This window comes from Melospiza melodia, chromosome 26, assembly GCF_035770615.1.
Source record: "Melospiza melodia melodia isolate bMelMel2 chromosome 26, bMelMel2.pri, whole genome shotgun sequence".
Lineage (NCBI taxonomy): Eukaryota > Metazoa > Chordata > Aves > Passeriformes > Passerellidae > Melospiza > Melospiza melodia.
This window is the reverse complement of record NC_086219.1, coordinates 7420667-7440939: the sequence shown is the minus strand read 5'-3', so window position 1 is coordinate 7440939 and position 20273 is coordinate 7420667. Positions and strand designations below refer to the sequence as shown.

The 20273-nt window shown below is 46.9% G+C and overlaps 1 protein-coding gene and 1 non-coding gene across 2 annotated transcripts; one reads left to right on the top strand and one right to left on the bottom strand.

The window, feature by feature from the left end:
• The first annotated feature begins 1654 nt into the window (after positions 1–1654).
• LACTBL1 (lactamase beta like 1) lies at positions 1655–18661 on the top strand. The gene is given in 7 exon segments (XM_063177083.1): positions 1655–1699; positions 4899–5043; positions 6858–6967; positions 9794–9951; positions 11710–11957; positions 14987–15092; positions 17509–18661. Coding segments are annotated over 7 exon segments (1791 nt in total). The 3' UTR covers positions 18488–18661.
• Positions 11193–11266, bottom strand: TRNAN-GUU (transfer RNA asparagine (anticodon GUU)). Its single transcript has one exon. It is a non-coding gene; the product is annotated as a tRNA-Asn (tRNA).
• Positions 18662–20273: the final 1612 nt, after the last annotated feature.

Sequence of the window (20273 nt, the reverse complement as noted above, 5' to 3'; positions counted from 1 at the left end):
TGTTGGTAGGTGTGGGATAACTGGCCATGAGGCCACCATAAAGAACGTTGGTAGCAGGGACAGAAGAAAACCAGAGTTCCCAGAAATGGGGAATGACAGAACCATGAGGAGCCTGATATACTCTAATCACCAAAATCTAGGCACAGCTCTGGGGCACAGGAACAGGTTCCATGGGATATTTTGGGCACTGTCAGATTCTGAGATGCTATTGGAGATACTGGAAGGAAGGGATGGTAATGGGGAGAAAGCCCCACCTGTGAAGATCTGAAGAAGGAATAGGATGGCAGGATCTCCTGAGGTGCACAGTCCCCTGGATCTGGAATGTGACTGAGTGCACAACCATGCCCTCCTCCTTAGAGAGTATTTATGATGTACTTTATGTATAATATAATATAATATAATATAATATAATATAATATAATATAATATAATATAATATAATATAATATAATATAATATAATATAATATAATATAATATATCGATATAATATTATTATATGATATATGACATGACATAATATATATTATGTAATATGATATATTATATAATATTTTAAGATGATATATATTATATTATATTATATTATATTATATTATATTATATTATATTATATTATATTATATTATATTATATTATATTATATTATATTATATTATATTATATTATATTATATTATTAATATATGTTATGATTATAATAATATAATATTATATTAATATAATCGCAGTCTATTATCAACATTTCCAGTTCATACCCACATACCACACCTCCCCATTTTCCACTCTGCAGTACCACTGGAGCCAGGAAATCACCAGCAATCCTCCCTCTGGCTGCATGGCTGGACAGATGCTGTGCTGCTTGTGGAGGGGTGAGGCCTGGCCCATTAATCTGTACTCAGAGAGGCTGGCAGCTGGATTAGTGCTTCAGATGCTCTTAACATCTGCAGCTGCAGGACAGCCCCCAATTCCTCAGCTGGAAGCCGGAGGTAGCAGCAAGGCTGGTAAGAGCTCTTTTTGGGGGGTTGGGGATTGAATTGCTGCTGCCAGGTAGATGGATGATGGAGATTTTATGGCAGATTTTTTGGGAAAGATGGTGGTGGTGCTGTTTTCCTGGCACTTCCAATCGTGTCATGCTGTGGGTGGGATTCCCAAGGGTAAGGGGGTGTTGTTGGCTGTGTAGAGGGAACAGGGCAAAGGAGCCTTGCAGGGGGGCTGGAAGGACCCTGTGGAGGAGCCACAGTGAAAATGTGTCAGACCTGAAGGTCTCAAAGCCTCAGTTTCTTGTGTTTGGAGGTGAAGATGGTTGAGAGAAATGGGAGTCCCAGAGCTTAGGGCTAAACACAAGATGCTGCCAGACCAGAGGCAGAGAGAGGGAAGGTCCTGCTGAGGACTTTTGTGGCTACTGTGTTTTATCTCATAGAATGGTTTGGGTTGGAAGGGACCTTTAGGACCACCTAGGACCACCTCATTCCAACCCCCATGTCCCCTGATGTCCCCCATGACTCCAAAGCCAGTCTTGTCCCTGCAGCTCTTCTTACCTGAGCTGGGCTTTGTTACCTCTTTGCTCTGACTGCTTTTTTCCTGCACCAACTGTATTCTCTCCATCGCAGGGGTTTATAAGCCCTTTATTTGTGGGGACCAGCAGCACAGGGGATGAGAAGAGCCTCCTGAGCAGCCATGGAGGGGTTACAGCTGCGGGTAAGGATGCCCTCATGCACCTCCCACTATCCTTCAGAGTGCCTGGCAGAGAAGGCGGGAGAAATTTCAGCTCCATCTCTGTTCTGTGGGCCTGGGAGCTGGGAATGACTCCCTTGTGTGTCACTGTGGGAGAACTCCAGGAGGCTGTTCAGGATTAAGCCCAGAGAGTGCCTGAGCTCCCAGCTTAGCTCTCCGTGTCCCCTCCCCGTGAGCAGCTCCCCAGGCTGGCTGGAGGCACTCCGGGACCGGCCTTCTGCTGCTTAATCGCCTCCTGTTCAGATGTCAGGAGGAGATGAAGCTGCTATAAATAGATGGTGAAGCCCTCCTGGTTTCAGCTGTGATTCACACACATGGCACAGAAGCATTAAGAAGAATTAACATCCAATCTCTCAGGCACTTTCCTGTGCAAATGCCATGCTGTCCCTGTCACTTAAGCTCCTTTCCCAGGGGAGATCAGCAGCACTCTCTGGAGGGCCTGGATGGGCCAAATGGATGGGGAAAGCCAGAGCAGGACTCCTGGGAAGATAAACCCGGAGCAGGACCCGTGGGGAGAGAAAGGGGGCTGCTCCAGCCGGTGCCAGAGCAGCGCCTGCCCCTGAGGCAGAGCTGCCTTTGGGACATGCCCAGGGCTCCTGCTGCCCCCTGCCCGGGCTGAGGCTGCCCAGGATGGGGCTGCTCAAGTGCCCACACGCCTGGAGGAAGGACAGCAGCCTTTGGGACTGAGGCAGCTCCTGGAGGTGGTACGTGAGGGGCTGGGGGGGTTTCTGGCTCTCCCTAATCCCTGCTGAGCTGTGCCTTGGCCGAGCAACCCTGGTGGGGCAGGACTGTGACCTGGGTGGTCCAATGGGAATCCCCAGTTTTTCTCCCCATCCTAATTTTGAAAAGCTCGGGGGAAAAAAATGTATCCTGCTGTTAGGCTGTCCCCATGGGAAGCTGTGTGTGCTCATTCCTGCAAGTGTTTGCATTCATTTGCATGTGTTTAAGTGCTCGGTGTCCCCCTCCCCCTGCCTTGCTGTGTCTGTGCTGTGAGCTGTGACAGAGACACAGAGTCGGGGGAAAACGAGAGGAAGGAGAGACCAGACAGGTCCTGGAGTGGGAATTGTGAGGAGGGTTTATGGGGGACCTATCCATCAGTTTCCCAGGTGTTGGGAATAAGTGGTATTTCCCCTGGAAAAGTAGTTTGGGTGGAGGAATATTCCTTACACATTCGGGTATTTGATGTCCCATCAATAAGGGAGATCCATATCTCTAATCCTGGTATTGCCTGGGTTTTTTTGCTTTCCCACCAGATCACAGGGCAGAGAAGGAAAAAATCCTTTCAGGGCACTCATGATCCACATGAAGTAAAGGGGAGTTTGAACAGAAGGATAAGTTTGACTAAAAGATGAGCTCAAAGTTGGTATCTTTGTGTCCTCAGTTAGTGGCCCAGGGAGTCTGGAGTCCATGAGATGAGGAATATAGATGGAAAATAGTCTTCTCACCTTGTTCTTTGGCACTCAGGAAGCAGGGCTTCTCAGTGAAGCAAGGAAAGAGGCAGGAAAATGGTCAGAGGAACTGAAAATGTGTGGAGGAATCAATGTTATTAAGATGGAACAAAATCCAGGGTAGTCACCCATGAGCAGAGGGCTCTGTCCCACTCCTTGCTGCAGGAAAACAGCTCTGGGTGACATCCTGGAACACACACTGAGCCACAATGTGAGAGGATTAAAGAGATCTCAGCACAGGCTTTTCCTTGGGTGATGGAATCACCTGCCTGCTAAGGCTCTGAAGGAGGTTGTTATATCCAAACAAGAATGGGATTGGTGTCAGAATGGAATTCCCCTATTTAGAAACAAGTCACAGGCTGGAATAGGGATGTGGAGCGCTCAGGCAGGCTCAGGTGTGACTGGATCTGCAGGCATCTGCACAGTCTTAAGCCATCCTTGAATTTTAATTATGTTATGGAAGAACCTAACATAAGCTGCTTTCAGAAATTCCCATAGGAATGCCTGACCAGGCTGAAGGTTTTCAGGAAAAAATTATGATATATTTCTGTTATTATGCAGAAAGTGGAACTGCAACTCAGAGTTCCAGTGAAGGCTGGAAAACCCAGCTGGATCCACAGAACCATGTGCGAGCCTGGGAGAGGCTCTGCAGATTCCCTGGCTGTGAGTGACAAGGCTCAGTTGGTTTGCAGAAGCTTTTGCATGAGCTATCCTGTATCTCCAAAACAGGGGGGGGGGAAGGCTGTGTGGGAATCTAAAGGGAATATTTCAATCTGTCTATCCTACAAGTGAGTCCAGACAACCTGAAACAGCATAGGAATGTGGAGCATATTGGATGCAAATGGCAGGCCATATGTTTTATAACATTAATTGCCAAACTTTCAAAAGCACCCTTCTGACCTCCTGCAGGCAGTGAAGGAGCACAGCTCAGGCTCAGGCACCTCCTCATTTGTCATCTGTTCCTTGTTTTTCTTCAACATTGATCTGGTTCTCTCACCAACCTGGATGGTCTCCAGTGTTGTGAGAGCTGCACACACTCAAATATCAGGCAGTTTTCCAAAACATGGCATCTGTAAATGCCAAGCTTACAGATGGTACGTGATAGAATGGGATTTACAGACACAACAGAGAAGGGTAAGGGCAGCACAGAGTGAAAAATTCCATCATTCATCTAGAAAAGCTGGATCTGCTCAGATGGTCTGGCTGGTGACTGCCATGAACAGATGCTGGACTCTGGAAAAAAGGGGCTGGAAAGGTATCCAGGAATAAGTCATGGTGATTGAGAAGGGAGGAAGTGAGAGCTGTAACTGAGACTCCTGCCAGGCTGGGATGATGAGCTTCACCTGCAGGGAGGGGAGAAGGCAGAAGGAGTAGTTGGTGTTCCACAAGAACCAGCAAGGGGAAGAGAGTTAATGGCTCACAGAGCTCACAGAGCTCACTGAAAGCCAGGAAGTAATTCCTGGTTCCAGTTACCCCAACAGGAGCTGGTCTGCCCTGCCCTGGCTCAGCAATGTTACCAAAATTATCCAGAATGGTTTGGGTTGAAGAGACCTTAAAGTTCATCCCATTCCACCCCCTGCCATGGGCAGGGACAGTTCCACCAGACCAGGTGAGTCCTGTCCCTGCAGCAGCTTTGTTCTCCAGCACAGGGGCCTCTCTCCCAGGTGACACAGCAGGTGTTTTCTCTCTCCTAGCCCATTCCTTTTCCATTCCAGCAGGCACCCTGCAGCCGGAGCTTCCTCAAGCTCACTGCCATGGAGCTGAAGTGGATCCATGTCTTGGTCGTGTTCCTCCTCCTGCTGTCTGTGGCCATGACCGGCTGCTTCCTGTGGCAGTACAGCCTCCCCAAGGTGGAGCCCAGTGAGTAGGGGGTTTAGCCTTGGTCATGGTGTGCCACAGAGATGTGGAAGACTAATGAAAGCTTTCTTCCCAAAGAGCACTTCCCCAAACAGAGATTTCCCCAGAGGGCAATAAGGCAAGGCCACAGACGAGGTGAAGGCTGGGTCAATGGAGGCACCACGTCAACTCTGCTGCTGTCCAAAGAAGCTCCATCACTCCTGGCCTAGGTTTGGATAGGATGGGCTGTTGAAGTGCTAGAGAGGCATTTTATGCCTCTTTTTAGATTCTTTATCTTTTATTTTTCCTGTTGTTACTCCAGTTAGTTACTCCAGTTTAGAAACAGTTTTTTTTAATACCTTACTTTCAGCTTCAGGGTTTGCTGTCTTCCTATTCCCCAAATCTTTGCCCTGGTTTAAGCCTCCTGGTTCACACGAGAATTCATGGAATCACAGAATCATAGAAAGGTTTGTGCTGGACAGACCTTAAAGCCCATTCTGTTCCACCTCTGCCATGGCAGGGACACCTTCCACTGCCCCAGGTTGCTCCAAACCCCATCCAGCCTGGCCTTGGACACATCCAGGGGCAGCCACAGCTTCTCTGCACACCCTGTGCCAGGGCCTCAGCATCCCCCCTCACAGCCAGGAGTTCCTTCCCAATATCCCATCCATCCCTGCCCTCTGGCAGTGGGAAGCCATTCCCCCTTGTCCTGTCACTCCATCCCTTGTCCCAGGTCCCTCTCCTGGAGCGCCTTTAGGGCCTGGGAGGGGCTCTAAAGTCTCCCTGGAGCCTTCTCTCTCTAGGAGAACACCCCCAACTCTCCCAGCCTGGCTCCAGAGGGGGTCCAGCCCATGGAACATCTCCATGGCCTCCTCTGTTGATTATAGGAAACTCAACTGATCCACTCAAGGCACTGCATGCACAGGGATTAAATATACACAGTGTCAATGGATCAGAGTTTTAAGTAGCTGAAAGGTGTCATAAAATCCACGATGAAGGTGCTAGAAGTATTTCAGAGACCAAGGGTTGAGAAGGTTTCAAACCACACATTTTTGTCTCAGAGTACCTGACTGCCTGTAGGCTGTGCGTATCCATGCCTGTCCATCTCCAAGATTTCCATTTCTCTCCTAATCCCAGTTTCTGATGCTTCATGTTCACATGGTAAGCAAGAAGATGGCATTTTGTCCCAGCTGTCAGAGCAGGGTAGCTGTATTTATGAACACCTTGGGATCAGCTGGGAAAATAGTGCCTCCAAGTAAGGGAGTTCCCATCTCTCTCAAAGTTTAAAGATCTTTGCTGGCCACAAAAATTTTGCTGGCCACAAAAATTTAAGCTGTCTGTGGTATATGGAGGATGCAGCTGATTCAGGAGACAATGGAGTGGATGTGGGGCCTACCAAGTGTTGTAGTGCTGGATTTCAGGTGGCTCTCACAGGTCACTCCTGGCCTCATTTCTGAGGTTATCATACAGGGATGACTCTTTGCCACTGCTGTCCTGAAGCCCAGCTCACACTTCCCTTTAGACATGGGCAGGCCCTTCCAGAGGGCTAAACCCACTGCCAGGCACTCCTGCAGCCCCAGTTCTTTACTGTCCCAGGTTGCAGAGTTAGTTGAAGCACATCCTGTGTCCATCCCATGTTGGAATAAGCCATAACAGGGCACAGAGCCCCTGTCAGCCATGTTTACATCAGACAGAAATAATTCAGCAATGTCCTTTCTCTATGCAGAAATATCCCTTAAACAATGCAAGCAAGAAAGCTCATGGGGGCTGCTGGTTGAGGTTCAAGCTTGCTCTTGTGTCTGCTGAGGTCACCTGTGTCACCCTGAACTGTTTTCCAGATCCATCCGTGATGGAGGTGAGGTCAGAAGCTGTGCAGATGTGTCCCCGCTACCCTGAGCCAGTGCCACTGGACCACCCCCTCCCCATCCTGAAGGAAGCACTGGAGAAGGTCTGTGGGGAGGAGGGAGCAGAGGGACACACAGCTCTGGGCTGCTCTTCTGCAGGGGAGATGGGGGATTTTGCCATCCTGGGGAAGGAGGTGGGGAAATGAGGAAGGGAGAACATGCAAACCTAGAGATGGACGTGAGCTCCTTCAGGGAGCAGTTCTCTTGCCCAGAGGGTGAGCTGGGATGGACAAACATCATCATTGTCCATCAGAAGGTATGGTGAGCTTCCACCTGCAAAAAATAATGGCTCTTTGCATCTGGTCTACTATTAGGCAGCCCTCATGTCTTTGAGAGTACCTGGCTCAGCTGCTCTCTGGTTCCAATTCATCAGCCAGGACCAAATTTTCTTTCTTTTCTGGCTTTCCCCACAGGCCTATTTAAAAATTAAAAAGATGCTTATACATAATTCCAGGGAAGGGAGTGGAGGGGAAAGGAAGGAGGAAGGAGAAGGAGAAGGGGAAGGGGAAGGGGAAGGGGAAGAAGGTCTGCATCTGTCTGGAAGAGGGTGTGATACACTGTCATGATATTTTCAGTATAAGATGGATCTGACATTTTAGCACTGCCTGAAATTCTGGCAGGCTCCATGAGCTCTGAGGAAATACTGCTCTGATTGTCTGGACCATAGGAATAATCATGCTTTGACAGGACATTCCCTATTTTTAGCCCCTCTCACGTGCTCTCTCACTTGTCTCCTTCTCTCAAGTAGAGGGCAATCAGCACTGTAAACAATATTCAACGTGCAAGTGAATCAGGGATTTACAAAGTGAAAAAAAATGTTTTTTGTTGTATTTTATGTTACTTCTCTAATAATCCCTCCTATCTTATTTGCCTTTTTGTTTGCCTTAAGGCACTGAGCAAATGTTTCCATAGGAACATGCACCACAGCCCTGAGGTCCTGCTGCTGAGAGCTCAGGACCAGGTTTGGGCAGTTTCCCTGCACACACCTGGCTTTATCCACACTGAATTTCAATTCCCATCACTTCATATCCACTTTTATGAAGTCTCTGCCTGCCTGCAGGTCCAGGCAGGTCTAAAGGTCAGACTCTGAGAAAAAGAGGACCATGATTGTTGACATGAATCTTAGACTGACATGAGTTGGAACAGACCTCAAAGCTCACCCAGTGCCCCCCCTGCCATGGCAGGGACACCTTCCACTGTCCCAGGCTGCTCCCAGCCCCATCCAGCCTGGCCTTGGGCACTGCCAGGGATCCAAGGGCACCCTGTGCCAGGGCCTGCCCACCCTCACAGCCAGGAATTCCTTCCCAATATCCCATCTAACCCTGCCCTCTGGCTGTGGGAAGCCATTCGCCCTTGCCCTGGCACTCCATCCCTTGTCCAAAGTCCCTTTTCATGATCTCCATGAGAGCAGAACCTTCTCAGGAGGTGCTGGGGCACCAGATGAACACATCTACAGATGTACCAGATAGGCCACTGGTCCATGGGGAGGGAGGGAGGGCAAAGGACCCTGACAGAAGGGCTGGACAGAAGCTGGATGTTTCCACTTGCTGCTCTCAGTGCACTTCCCCTGGCCATTCAGTGAAGAGATCCCGAGGACATGAATCAGTTTGGCTTTTCTTGCCTCAAATGCTGGGTCTGGAAGTGCATTTCTTATGTCTTAACCATGGTGTGCAAAACAAAATGTGTGCCTGCAAATGCAAACGACATGTGCAAGATGATGACATAGCTTTGAAAAAGTCCCAAAAGGGCAAGATTGATGCATTCTGCTTGCAGGACGTGGGTGCAGAGCTGATGAGGAGTTCCGTGCAGCTCAGTGAAGAGTTCTGCATGGCCCTGACACAACAGGGAGCCAGGAGCAATCACAGCCCTTCAGCTGCTCAGAGCTGTTTCTCAGGTTGTGGTTTAAACAGAAGCCCGTGGGAAATAGTAACAGAAAAAAAAAGTTTCTAGAAATAGGGAAAAGTAGGCTTTAGAAATAGAAAGAACAGAAAACTTGGAGTTAAGTTGTAGCTGTAAAGTCTGAAAGTAGAAAAAGTTGAAATTGTATAGCAAGCAAGGACATTAAACAATAGCTTGAATCTTAGGTTTGGTTAAGATAGACCTCAAGACTGTAGGAAAATATGTTTAGCAAGACAAAAGAAGATTTTAAGCTTAGTAATGGAGTATTGTGTATTGTTAATAGAAAGAAGATAAGCAAGCATTTTGTGAAGCAGGTGTATGTGTACTTTTAGTAATTGGCTAAAACAATTGTCTGTAAGCTTTCGCAATATGCTATTGGCTAGAGAGTTTTTTAAAAGAAATCTTTGGTTATTGCTGGCTGTATGTGAGCTTTGTCATCTTTGTATTGTCTCAGCCATGTGATGAGGCTGATGCTGCAAATAAAGCTCAAGGAACGTATCCCAGCAGTTCTGTCCCATTCATGAATGAAAGAGAAAAAATAAGAGCCCAAGCTCCAGAGTGTTTCATGGCATGGGAAGTGTCATGGGATATCTGAAAAACCTTTTTCTCATACATCTTTGACCCTAAAATACCAGTGCAAAGAACAGATGTGTAGAATACAAATTTAAAAAGAAGAAATTGCAATTATGACATGTTGATATTTGGTTTTAATCATAAATATTACAAGCATAAGCACCACATTCATCGACACAGTGGATATGTAGACTGAAAAAGGACACAGGATAATTCAACAGAAGCAATTCTAGAAGAAATAGATAAACAGTTAAAATACTTTTTTTTCCAGAACACCATTCATAGGACGACTCTCGAATGCTTGGGAGTGATGAGGGTGGTAGATTTCTATTTCTTGGTACAGAGTGGATGCATTGTAAGACTTGTTCTGGGAGCTCATGGTTTCCCTCTCTCCCCAGGTGGACCAGATGCTGCGGCAGAAGATGCACAGCTCGGGGCTCCCGGCCATGTCGGCCATCGCCATCTACAACGACACCGTGCTCTGGACGGGCAACTTTGGCAAGAGGAACGCCTCCGACCCTGCCTCGGGGGCACCCAACGAGTACACCATCTACAGGTGAGGCTCCTGGCACAGAGTGAGAGCCAGGAAAGGGAACACACCTACGGAGAGCTGCTACCTCTGGGCAGGGAGGAATGATGCACCTGACTCCATGTTCTCAGAAGGCTAATTTATTATTTTTTTATGATACTATATTATATAAAAGAATACTAAACTAAACTATACTAAAGAATACAGAAAGGATACTTACAGAAGGCTAAAAGATAATAATGAAACTCATGACTCTCTCTCCAGAGTCTGACACAGCTTAACCGTAATTGGCCAAAGAGTCAAAATAATTCACAGCAGAAACCAACGAAACAATCGCCCATTGGATAAACAATCTCCAACCACATTCCAAAGCAGCAAAACACAGGAGAAGCAAATGAGATAATATTGTTTTCCTTTTTCTCTGAGGCTTTTTAGCTTCTCAGGAGAAGAATCCTGGGCAAGGGGATTTTTCCAGAAAATGTGATGGTGACAGGTACCTGCAATAGAGACACCATCACAAACTGCAGGTCCATGCAGGAAACTCTGCTGGCTTATGCTGAAACTTTGTGGGACAAAGTGAATTCCCAGATTGTTATATGCTGGTGGCTTACTGAGTTACTTTGGATTTATTTATATATTTTTTTCATTTAATTATGACAATATTTTAAAATAGAATAGCAAAGACCCTTAAGAACCTGAAAACGTACGGTTCCTTACATGGGAATGGCTTCACGTCCAGGGCACAAACCTGAAGACCAAGAGCTGGCACAGATTTGGAGAGCAGACAGGAGACAGCGCCACAGGATTCAAAAAAATAAGATTAAATGTTGATTAAGGAAAAACTGATGTTTGTGATTAATATCTGCAGAGAACATAAAGCAGACCCATGAGTTTATTTATTGTTCCAGTGAAGTCAAATTCATTTTGGCCATTATTTTTTAGGTTAAGACAGAATAAAGCTCTTTATGTGTGCTAAAAACCAAAAACCAAGATGAAGGAAATACTTTCTTGCTCTAAAGATCCATTTTCAGTGAATTGTTACTGTGTTATCTAAGAAACATGGGCTGCACTCTGACTAGAAAATTTTGTCCTCAGAATGAACAATTTTGGACTGTTTCAGCAGCTGTGACTATCTGTTTCTGCCCCAACCGTATAACAGAAAAATGACCTTGCACTATTTTTCCTCCAGAACCATTAAATGATTTGGGTTGGAAGGGACACTCAGGGTATGATTCCAACCCCCTGCCACAGGGCAGGAGCCAAGGCCACGTCCCTGGGTGGGCTCGAACCACCAACCTTTCGGTTAACAGCCGAACGCGCTGACCAATTGCGCCACAGGGACGGCCTGGATGGACACAAAAACTGTGGGAATCTGCCATTTAGGGACAGTTTGGTAGTGCTGGGTAAATGGTCCAACTTAGTGATCTGAAAGGTCTTTTCCAACCTAAATGATTCTGTGATTTTAACATTAAAATTCCAGTAAACTGTGTGAGAGTGTTTATGGTGTTTACTAACCAGTAATTTACAATTTATGTCATTTTATGAATGCCAAGTGAATAGAAAGAGATCAGCAGCCCACTGCACTGCTGGCAACATTCAGAGGTTATGTTGCAGTCTATAGAGATTCACATTTAAGGATATTAATTCAAACTTCCTACCTGTGTTTTAGCCATTCCCTCTAGAATGAACAAAGGTGTAACACATAAAATCACCGTGATCTCTTCTTTCCTCTTGATTCACAGGCTTCTCAATGCTAAATTTCTCCAAATGTTTCTTCCCTAACAGAATTGCCAGTGTCTCCAAGATCTTCCCCACCATTATGTTGTACAAGATGTGGGAGGAAGGAAAAGTCACATCCCTTGATGACCCCTTGGAGCGTTATGCCCAGAACTTTGTTATCAAGAACCCTCTGGGGAGGCTCAAGGACTCAGAGCAGAGATACACAGCAGATGGCCTGGTGTTTCTGGAAAAAGGCTCGGTGCCCCTGAAGCCATCTCTGGTCACCCTGCGCAGAATGGCCAGCCAGCTCTCAGGTGAGGCAGCTCCCTCCATGTCCCTGGGCCTCTCTGCCCTGGAAAGACACCTCAGAGAGAGCAGACCATATTCCAGGAATAAAAAGGAGCTGCTGGGAGGCTGTTTCTCAGTCTGGACCCTGCACTGTGCATTTCCCAGGGATCAGGCAGGGCTCTGGGAAGCAGGGTGTCAGCAGTGTCATGGAGTGCTCCAAGGGAACTCCTGTCCAGGGCACCTGCCAGGAAAGGGCTGAGATGAGGAGGCTTTTTCCTCTGCAAGGTGAACACAGATTCCTTTCAGGTGAACACAGATTCCTTTTCCTCACTACCCTGACCTGAAATCAGGTTCCAATTGCACAACAGTATTTTGTACTACAGACCTGAGCACTCCCATTTTTCTGAGATGTAGAGTTGAGGGTCACATCTCTTTGCTTTGAATAGAAAGACCTTGATTGCTGAGCTAAATTTAGCTGTCAGTGTGGTTCCTGATCCGGGATTCCTGAACTATTTATAGCTTGGCATTTGCTGTCAGAGAAGTGTTAATCTGCTGCTACCTTTAGAATTGGGGAACTCATACATCAAGGGAGAAGGAGCTCACAGGACTAAGAACTTTACCCTTTCTCTGAAACAAAGCTGCTAATACTTGACTGAGGGATTACAAAATATAATGGCCAAAGAGACTGTGCTGATATCACGTGTGGTATTTTGGTCAATTTCTGTAACAACTGCATTTTTCCTGATTGGAATAAATGTCCTAAAATTAGGACCTAAAATCAAAATAGCATGGCTGCAACTTGCAGGACCTCAGGATGGGGTACAGCATCATCTGAAAAAAGCCAGTATGAAAATGAGGGCTCCCCAAAATGGAATGATACTGAAACCTGGAAAGAAGCAGATAAACAACCCAAAGTGGCCAGTGGCCACATCCCTGCCCAGCCCCTCTCCCTGCAGACAAGATGTGGCTCCATCCAGCCTGATGTTGTCTTCAGGGGCACCAATTCTGCCTGGTCCCCTCTGACTATCCTGAGCACCTGAAGCTGCTCTGACTGCTCCTGTCACCCAGAAAGGTGTGACATGCATCCCAGAAATGTTGTAAGGAGCATAAGTCAAGAGAGTACCTGGTCGCGGCATAATTGCTTGTACTGTGCAGCCCTTCCATTGCTTCCATCACTGTGTTAGATTTGTGCCCCTGCTCAGCTCCTTTTATGCTCCTGTGTATTTTTGGATTTTAGAATGTGGCCCAAATTTCCCAGAGCACCCCCAGAGGACACACCAACCGTTGGACCCTGACAATTCAGCAGAAGGAGGTGTACAGTTTCAAAATCCCAACTGCAAATCAAAGGAATGTTCCGGTTCCACTTTCCGTTTGCTGTGTGTCAAACCCCAAAAAGGAATAAGTTCTGCTTAGCACTGGCATCAAAGCCACTGCATGACACATTGTAAAGTGGGTTTCATCTAAATTCTTCCAGTGAAACTGATATGTAATAGATCCTCATTATCTGGTCTCTCCATTGCATATTACAGAAGTAACTCCAAAGGTTTTTCTCCTCAGCACTTGATGGGCCCATTGCTGGAGGGAAGCTCCAGCTTGTTAAGACTGTGATTTTCCAGTCCACACGAATGACAGGATGGGATGTGATTGTAAATTATTAACAACGTGCTTGTCACTTCAATTAGCAGCCCATGAGGTAGAAATCAATGACTGGATTATTTTATGCTCTGGTTTATCATTTCCAATGAACCTCAAGGAGACACTGCACTGCTGTCACAGAGCTGGTGAACTCTCCCACTGCTCCAACATTTTCTTTGCTGCCGCTGTGCATCTCTTATCTGGTCGTGCAGCTGCACAAATGACCCCAGAGCAGGGGGCAGAACAGTGCTCTCACTCCAGCTCAAATGCCAAGTTCAGGCCAGCGGAGAAAAATAAGTGTTGCTGCCAAAAAAGAATGGGGCTTCATTCAGCCTTGCCAGGATGCAGGACAAGAGGAAAAGGCCTCAAGTTGCACCAAGGGATGCTTAGATCACATATTAGGAAACAAATTTTCAGAGGAAGGATTGTAAAGCATTGGCAAACATTGCTCAGGGAAGTAGTGGAGTCACCATTCTGGATGGCATTAAAAAAATGTGAGAAGTGGCACTTGGGGACATGGGTTAGTGGTGGAGAGGACAGTTCTGGCTTAATGGTTGGATTGCATGATCCTGGAGGGTTTTTCCAACCTTACTGAATCCATGAGTAAGACATGGTCACTGAGCACACTATTGTGAGTCATTTTTCCGTCAAAAACATACATTTCCCAATTTCCTCCCAAACATCCACATTGAAGCCCATTGCAAATGGCAGCAAGGATTCCATTCCAAAAGTGATCCAAGTTCTGGCCTAGGCAAGCCATAGATCCTGTGCAGAGAAGCTGGGGATTAAAAAAGTACAGAACAAAAATTTTAGGGAATCCGTGTTCGGAGACAAAAGCAAAAAGAACTTGATATTTTATGCATTTAGAAACCCTGAATAATTAAAAGTGGTTACCTTGGTTTTTTCTATATTCAGAAACCCTGAATAAATGTTGCTAAAGATGAGGAGAAAGATAAAAATACTTTACACCAAGCCTGGAGTTGTGCAGAGATGTTAGGCCCTCTGTGGTGAAGTGTAAAGAATGAAATCCTGTTAAAAGGAGATGTTACACGCATTTGTAGTCCAGGGAATGCAGACACGTGGAAATACAGGGATTTCCCAACACCCCATTTGCCCCTCTCTTCCAAACCACACTTGGGGATCCAGGAAAATTTCCATCATTCCTCAAGGCATTTTCACTGAGATGCAGCAGCCCAGAGTTGATGTTGGGGTTGGACCTATGCAAGGCAGAGTCAGGAGCCCATGACTTGATGCCATGTCCTTGATGCCATGTCCTGCAGCCCAGCAGGAGCAGCTCCTTGCCGTGTTTCCAGAGCTCTCGTGTCCACCACTGGTGCTTCCATTTTGCCATTGAACCTTGCCTTTGTTCTGTGCCCCCCAGAGGCATCATTTCCGTGATTTCTCTCTTTGTGTGGCCCAGGTCTGCCCCGGAGGCTGCGATCCACCAGCCTGCTCTGGAAGGGCAGCACTCAGGACGCCCTCGCGCTGCTCAAAGACGACGTCCTGGTGGCTGACCCAGGAACCAGGTCAGACACATTCCTTTAGGAGCTTTTGGTCTGGATCAGGGTTCTCCACCCTCAGCCCCATCCCCAGCCTCCATGGCTGGTGGATAAAGGCAGCTATTTCCAAAGGGAGCTTCAGCCATCTCCCCACATGCCTGGAAAAAAGATTGTTGGAGGTGTCAGCGTTGGGTTTGGTGTTTTAAGCCCAGATGAGCCAAATTAAACTGCTGTAGTTCACTTTATGAGCCTTAAATGATGCAGGTTTTCAAAAGTGGAAAAGTACTTTAATTTAAAAAGTTTAAATAATCACAGGTTTCGGTTAAAATCATGTCTGTGGTGAGTTGTGTGTCTCTAAATTATCAAAAAGGTCTCTGAATGCTTGTTTCAATTCCTGTATCTTGTTAAAAGTCTGTTACGTGGGTTGCAAACACTCAAAAATATCATGGATTCATAGAATCCCAGACTGATTTGGGTTGGAAGGGACCTTAAAGATCATTTTTTTTCCAGCCCTCTGCCATGGGCAGGTACACCTTCCACTATCCCAGGTTGCTTCAAGCCCTGTCCAACCTGGCCTTGGACACTTCCCCACAGCCTTCAATAGGATCCAGTAGACAGCAGATGAGGGAAAAGATTCAGACTAACTGGGAAGAAACTTTCTAAGACTGCAAAATTGTTTGGTAATTAATTACAGCCTGAAATAATTTACCCAGGATGGCTGAGGATCTGCCACTCACTTATGCTAGTTCTGTCCCACATCATGTAGGAGGCTACAATAGATATTCCTTAAAGGATTTTAGGATTTTAGTACCATCGTCTTCTTTGGTATTTTTATCTTTATTGTAACTTATCTCCATTGGTATCTTTATTTTATGATCCCCATGAAGATAAATAAGGACATTCCCTCACAGTCTCTCAATACCTTATATTTAATTGATATGTTGGTAGTTTTCTCTCTCTCTCCTTTTTCCTGGTTGTACTTCCCAGCTAACAGATCATTCTTCCCAAAGGAAGTTCATATTCACTGATACAGATATTTTAACATATTTTTCTATGTTGAAATCCAGCTCCATTTCAGATACAAGGTTTTACATACAGAGTGTGATACTTCTAAGGGTAAAAATACATATGCTCACCATGCTTTTATTCAACTAAATGGGCTGGAAAAGGTTGAAGTGGTACCAAATTTATGATCTAAATAGGTCTCAATGAGATGTGTGGCTTCACACAATTAAAAAAACCAACAGGGTTGAAAATTTAATGACTTTTGAAAATGTATTTTTTAAAAAATGCCCCTTCATGTTTTCATGCCATTAAACTTCATTCAATTCTGAAAACATAAATCACTTGATGGTTATTAAAGACTGGTGTACTCAAGTTTCTTTAATGATTCCACATTGCTGGATGCTGCTTTGTGGGCTTTTAAGTGCTCTTTAAGTGCTTTTACCATCTTAAGGTAGCTTAGGTATCTAAGTGATTATCCCATGGCAAATCCCCAAAGAGGTTTACCCAGGATTTTGAGACCTTTAAGGTGAGCACCTGGAACTCCCCATACTGCTCTTAAAAATAATGGATGGTGAACAATTATAAACAGCAAGTCAGGTTATGCAAATATAGAGGAGTTGTTTCTTTTCCATCTCCAGCTCTCTCTGTACATCAGGGTTAAACAGCTCTGCTGATGTTCCCGTAAAACATTTCTCTTTCTTGATTTAACAACAAATCATGGCAACAACATGCAGCTTTTCTTGTGGGAATCCATAAAATCAGAGGGTTTGGGAAAGCTGCAAAAGGCTGGCTTCAGAGACAGCAGAGCTGTGATTAGAGCTAAGCAGAGCCATGAGATAGGTCAGAAGAAAAATTATGTACAAAGTAGAAAACTAAGGACAAATAGAACAATGGTCTGTGTATTAACATTTGTCTAGAATAACTGCCTAAACTGCAGAAAAAATATATCTAGCAAGATATTTGGAAGTTTTAAGCTTAATAATGGAGCTCTGTGCATTGTGTTTTAAGGTTTACAAGCAGGTATCGTATTCAAAATAAGCAAGCATTGTTTTAACCACAGGTACATGTGCTTATAGTGGTTGGATAGAACTACTGTCAATGTGCTTTTGCTTTGTGTGATTGGTCAAAAAACTTATAAAGTAAGTTGTAACATTAAGTTCTTGGTCTGCTGCTTGGGATGTGAGCTGATGGCATCTTCCCATTGTCATAACCATGTAATGAGACTGATGCTGGAAAATAAAACAGCTCAAGGCACATTCCCAGCAATCCTGTCCCATTCATGATTTGTACATAGCCCTTGGCCAGTGATATTTCGCTGTCTCCCCTTCATCTGCCATCCCATAAAATGTGAATTTTTCCCTAAAGAAGAGAGACCCAGCCACTGATTTTGCATATCATTGATGAACAGCTGATCCCAATATATTCCCCTTCCTTCCAGATGCCACTACAGCAACCTGGCCTTCTCCCTGATGGCTCACGTGCTGGCTGAGCACGCGGCCGAAGGGCAGTACCAGCGCTGGATCTCGGAGAACATCCTGGAGCGCCTGGGCATGGAGGACACAGGGTTTGACATCACGGCGCCCGTCCGCTCCCAGATGGCCGTGGGCTTCTACGGCAGCCAGCAGCCAGCCCCGCTCTACGACCTGGGCTGGTACCGGCCCTCTGGCCAGATGTACTCCACAGCTGCCGACCTGGCCAAGCTGGCCATGGTCTTCCTGGGCACCTACCACCGCCGGCTGCTCGAGCCCGACACGGTGAAGACGATGCTGACACCGCTGCTCAAGTGCTCCGTGGAATACTTTGCTAACAAGACAGGCACGCCCTGGGAGATTAACGAGCAGCTGGGATATGATGTCATCAGGAAGGATGGGGACCTCGATGGTTACTCAGCAACCTTCTCTCTCATCCCCAAGCTCCGCCTGAGCTTCATTGTGCTGATGGCAGGGCCCAGACCTCAGGGTGGGGACATTGTGACTCAGACATACGAGTATCTCATCCCTGCCATGGAAACAGCATTCAGAGAGGCTGACAAAAGCTTGGTTCCTCCTCCAAACCCAATCCCCTATGTTGGCTACTACACCTATTCCAACCTGACTTTCTATGAGATCAAGGTTGGAATTGGTGGGGTGCTCCTCATGCAGCAGTTTGGGCCTCACGTGGAAGAGCTGATCCCTGAAAAGTATCGGACAATCAAGCTCCACCACTTGGAAGATCGTGTTTTCCAAGTCGTTTTTGACAAGGAGTTCCCATGTGTTCTGCACCTGGGCTCTGCCTCCATCTCACTGGAGACACAGAATGGGCAGCTCTTTAACTTCTACCCCTTCGACCGCAAGGGTTTGTCCCCTGGCTTTGACGCCCCGGGGCTGAACACCTACAACGTGGTGCGTGTGCTGCGCAAGCCCGTGTTCTACAGCTAAACACTCCCTCCACTCCTGGGAGCTGGCTCCAAATCTGTGTCTTACCAGACTCTCCTGCCTCTGTGGCATTGTGGATGCCATTCAAACGGGAAGAATGGAGGCAAATGACTCTTTTGCCAAACAAATCCTTCCCACTTTTAAGACTACTTTAATGACTTGTCATTGGCCCAAGCAGTGCACAAGAAGCCAGCTGGCACCTGGACACACCTGCAGGAAAAAGAAGTGGAAATGTGCTGGATGGATGTGTTTGGATGCCATAAAAAAAAGCCAGGCACTAAAGTGTCCACTCTAATATTGTCTGTTTGATGACTACTGTGGTGATCAAGTACTATCATCAAAGGGCTGAGAATTCCCTGGGTCTCTCAGAAAATGTCTCTTTGTCAGTGGGATATTTTTCCAGGGCTTTTCAAGAGCCTGTCTATCACAAACAAGATCCCTTACGTGGGTTTGCCAAAAGCATTATGTGCTAAAAAATGGCACCAGACTGAGACCAGGCTCTGCTTGGGATCCCTGGGGAGTGAGGGTCTGTTTCTCTCCTGGATCATAAACTTTGAAAAGTGCAGAGCAATGTAGTACTCTCTTGGCTCCTTGGCTGGTCCTTCAAAGGATGTGGGAGCAGTGTAGGAGGTAAAGCTCACTGCTGGGTGAAGGGGCACAGGAGCATAAGGTGGGATGTTGCAGCTGGACCCAGCTCTGTAAAGGTCTCGGTACCCAGGAAAGTGTGTGAGCATGGTGTGGAATTTCAGGAGTCATAGGAACTTTTCTGTATGTTTTGGGCAGGATGTCTGGCTGCAAATGTACCCACTGGGTTTCTGCAGCTGGGAATGAAGATCTGAGGGAAAGTGCACCAGCCTGGGGAGCACCACCTTGGCAACAGTGCCCCTGCACCTGCAGAGTCACTGGTGCATTTCCTTATCCCTTCCTGTGCCCACGCCATGCCAAGGCAGGCAGGACAGGGAAATGGGTCACACCAACCCCAGGCAGTGCTCCAGGTGTGGGCAGAGCGCCCGGACTCCTGCCCAGGAGGAAAAGGCCCTGGAGGTGCTGCTGACAGTGGCTGAACATGAGCACAGGCGTGCCCAGGTGGCCAGGAAAACCAACAGCTCCTGGCCTGTCCCAGCCATGGCGTGACCACAGGACCAGGGCAGTGATTGTCCCCTGTGCTGGGCACTGGTGAGGCCCCACCTCAAATCCTGGGGTCAGTTCTGGGCTCTTCATGACAGGAAAGACCCTGAGGGGCTGGAGTGTGTCCAGAGAAGGGAACGGAGCTGGGGAAGGGCCTGGGACACCAGGAGCAGCTGAGGGAGCTCCTGGAGCAAAGGAGGCTCAGGGGGCCCCTGTGGCTCTGCACAGCTCCTGACAGGAGGGGACAGCTGGGGATGTCAGGCTGTGCTCCCAGGGAACAGGGACAGAACAAGAGGAAGCACCCTCAAGTTGCACCAACAGAAGTGTAGGCTGGATATTTAGAAATGCTTTTCTCAGAGTGTTGGAATTGGAACAGGGCAGTGGTAGAGCCACCACCTCTGGAGGTGTTCAAAAGGTGTGTGAATGTGGCACCTGGGGTGATGTTTAGTGGTGGCCCTGGCAGTGCTGGAGGAACAGCTGGACTCAATGACCTTGAAGGTCTGTTCCAACCTCAGTAAATCAATGATTCTGAGCTGTCAATGGCCAACACCACCTCACTGTGATGAGGACAATGTCAGACACGAGGGCAGACAGGATCATCACAACTTCACAGTCCTGGCTCCTCAATGCCGCTCCAAAATTAGGGAATATTGTGGTTTCA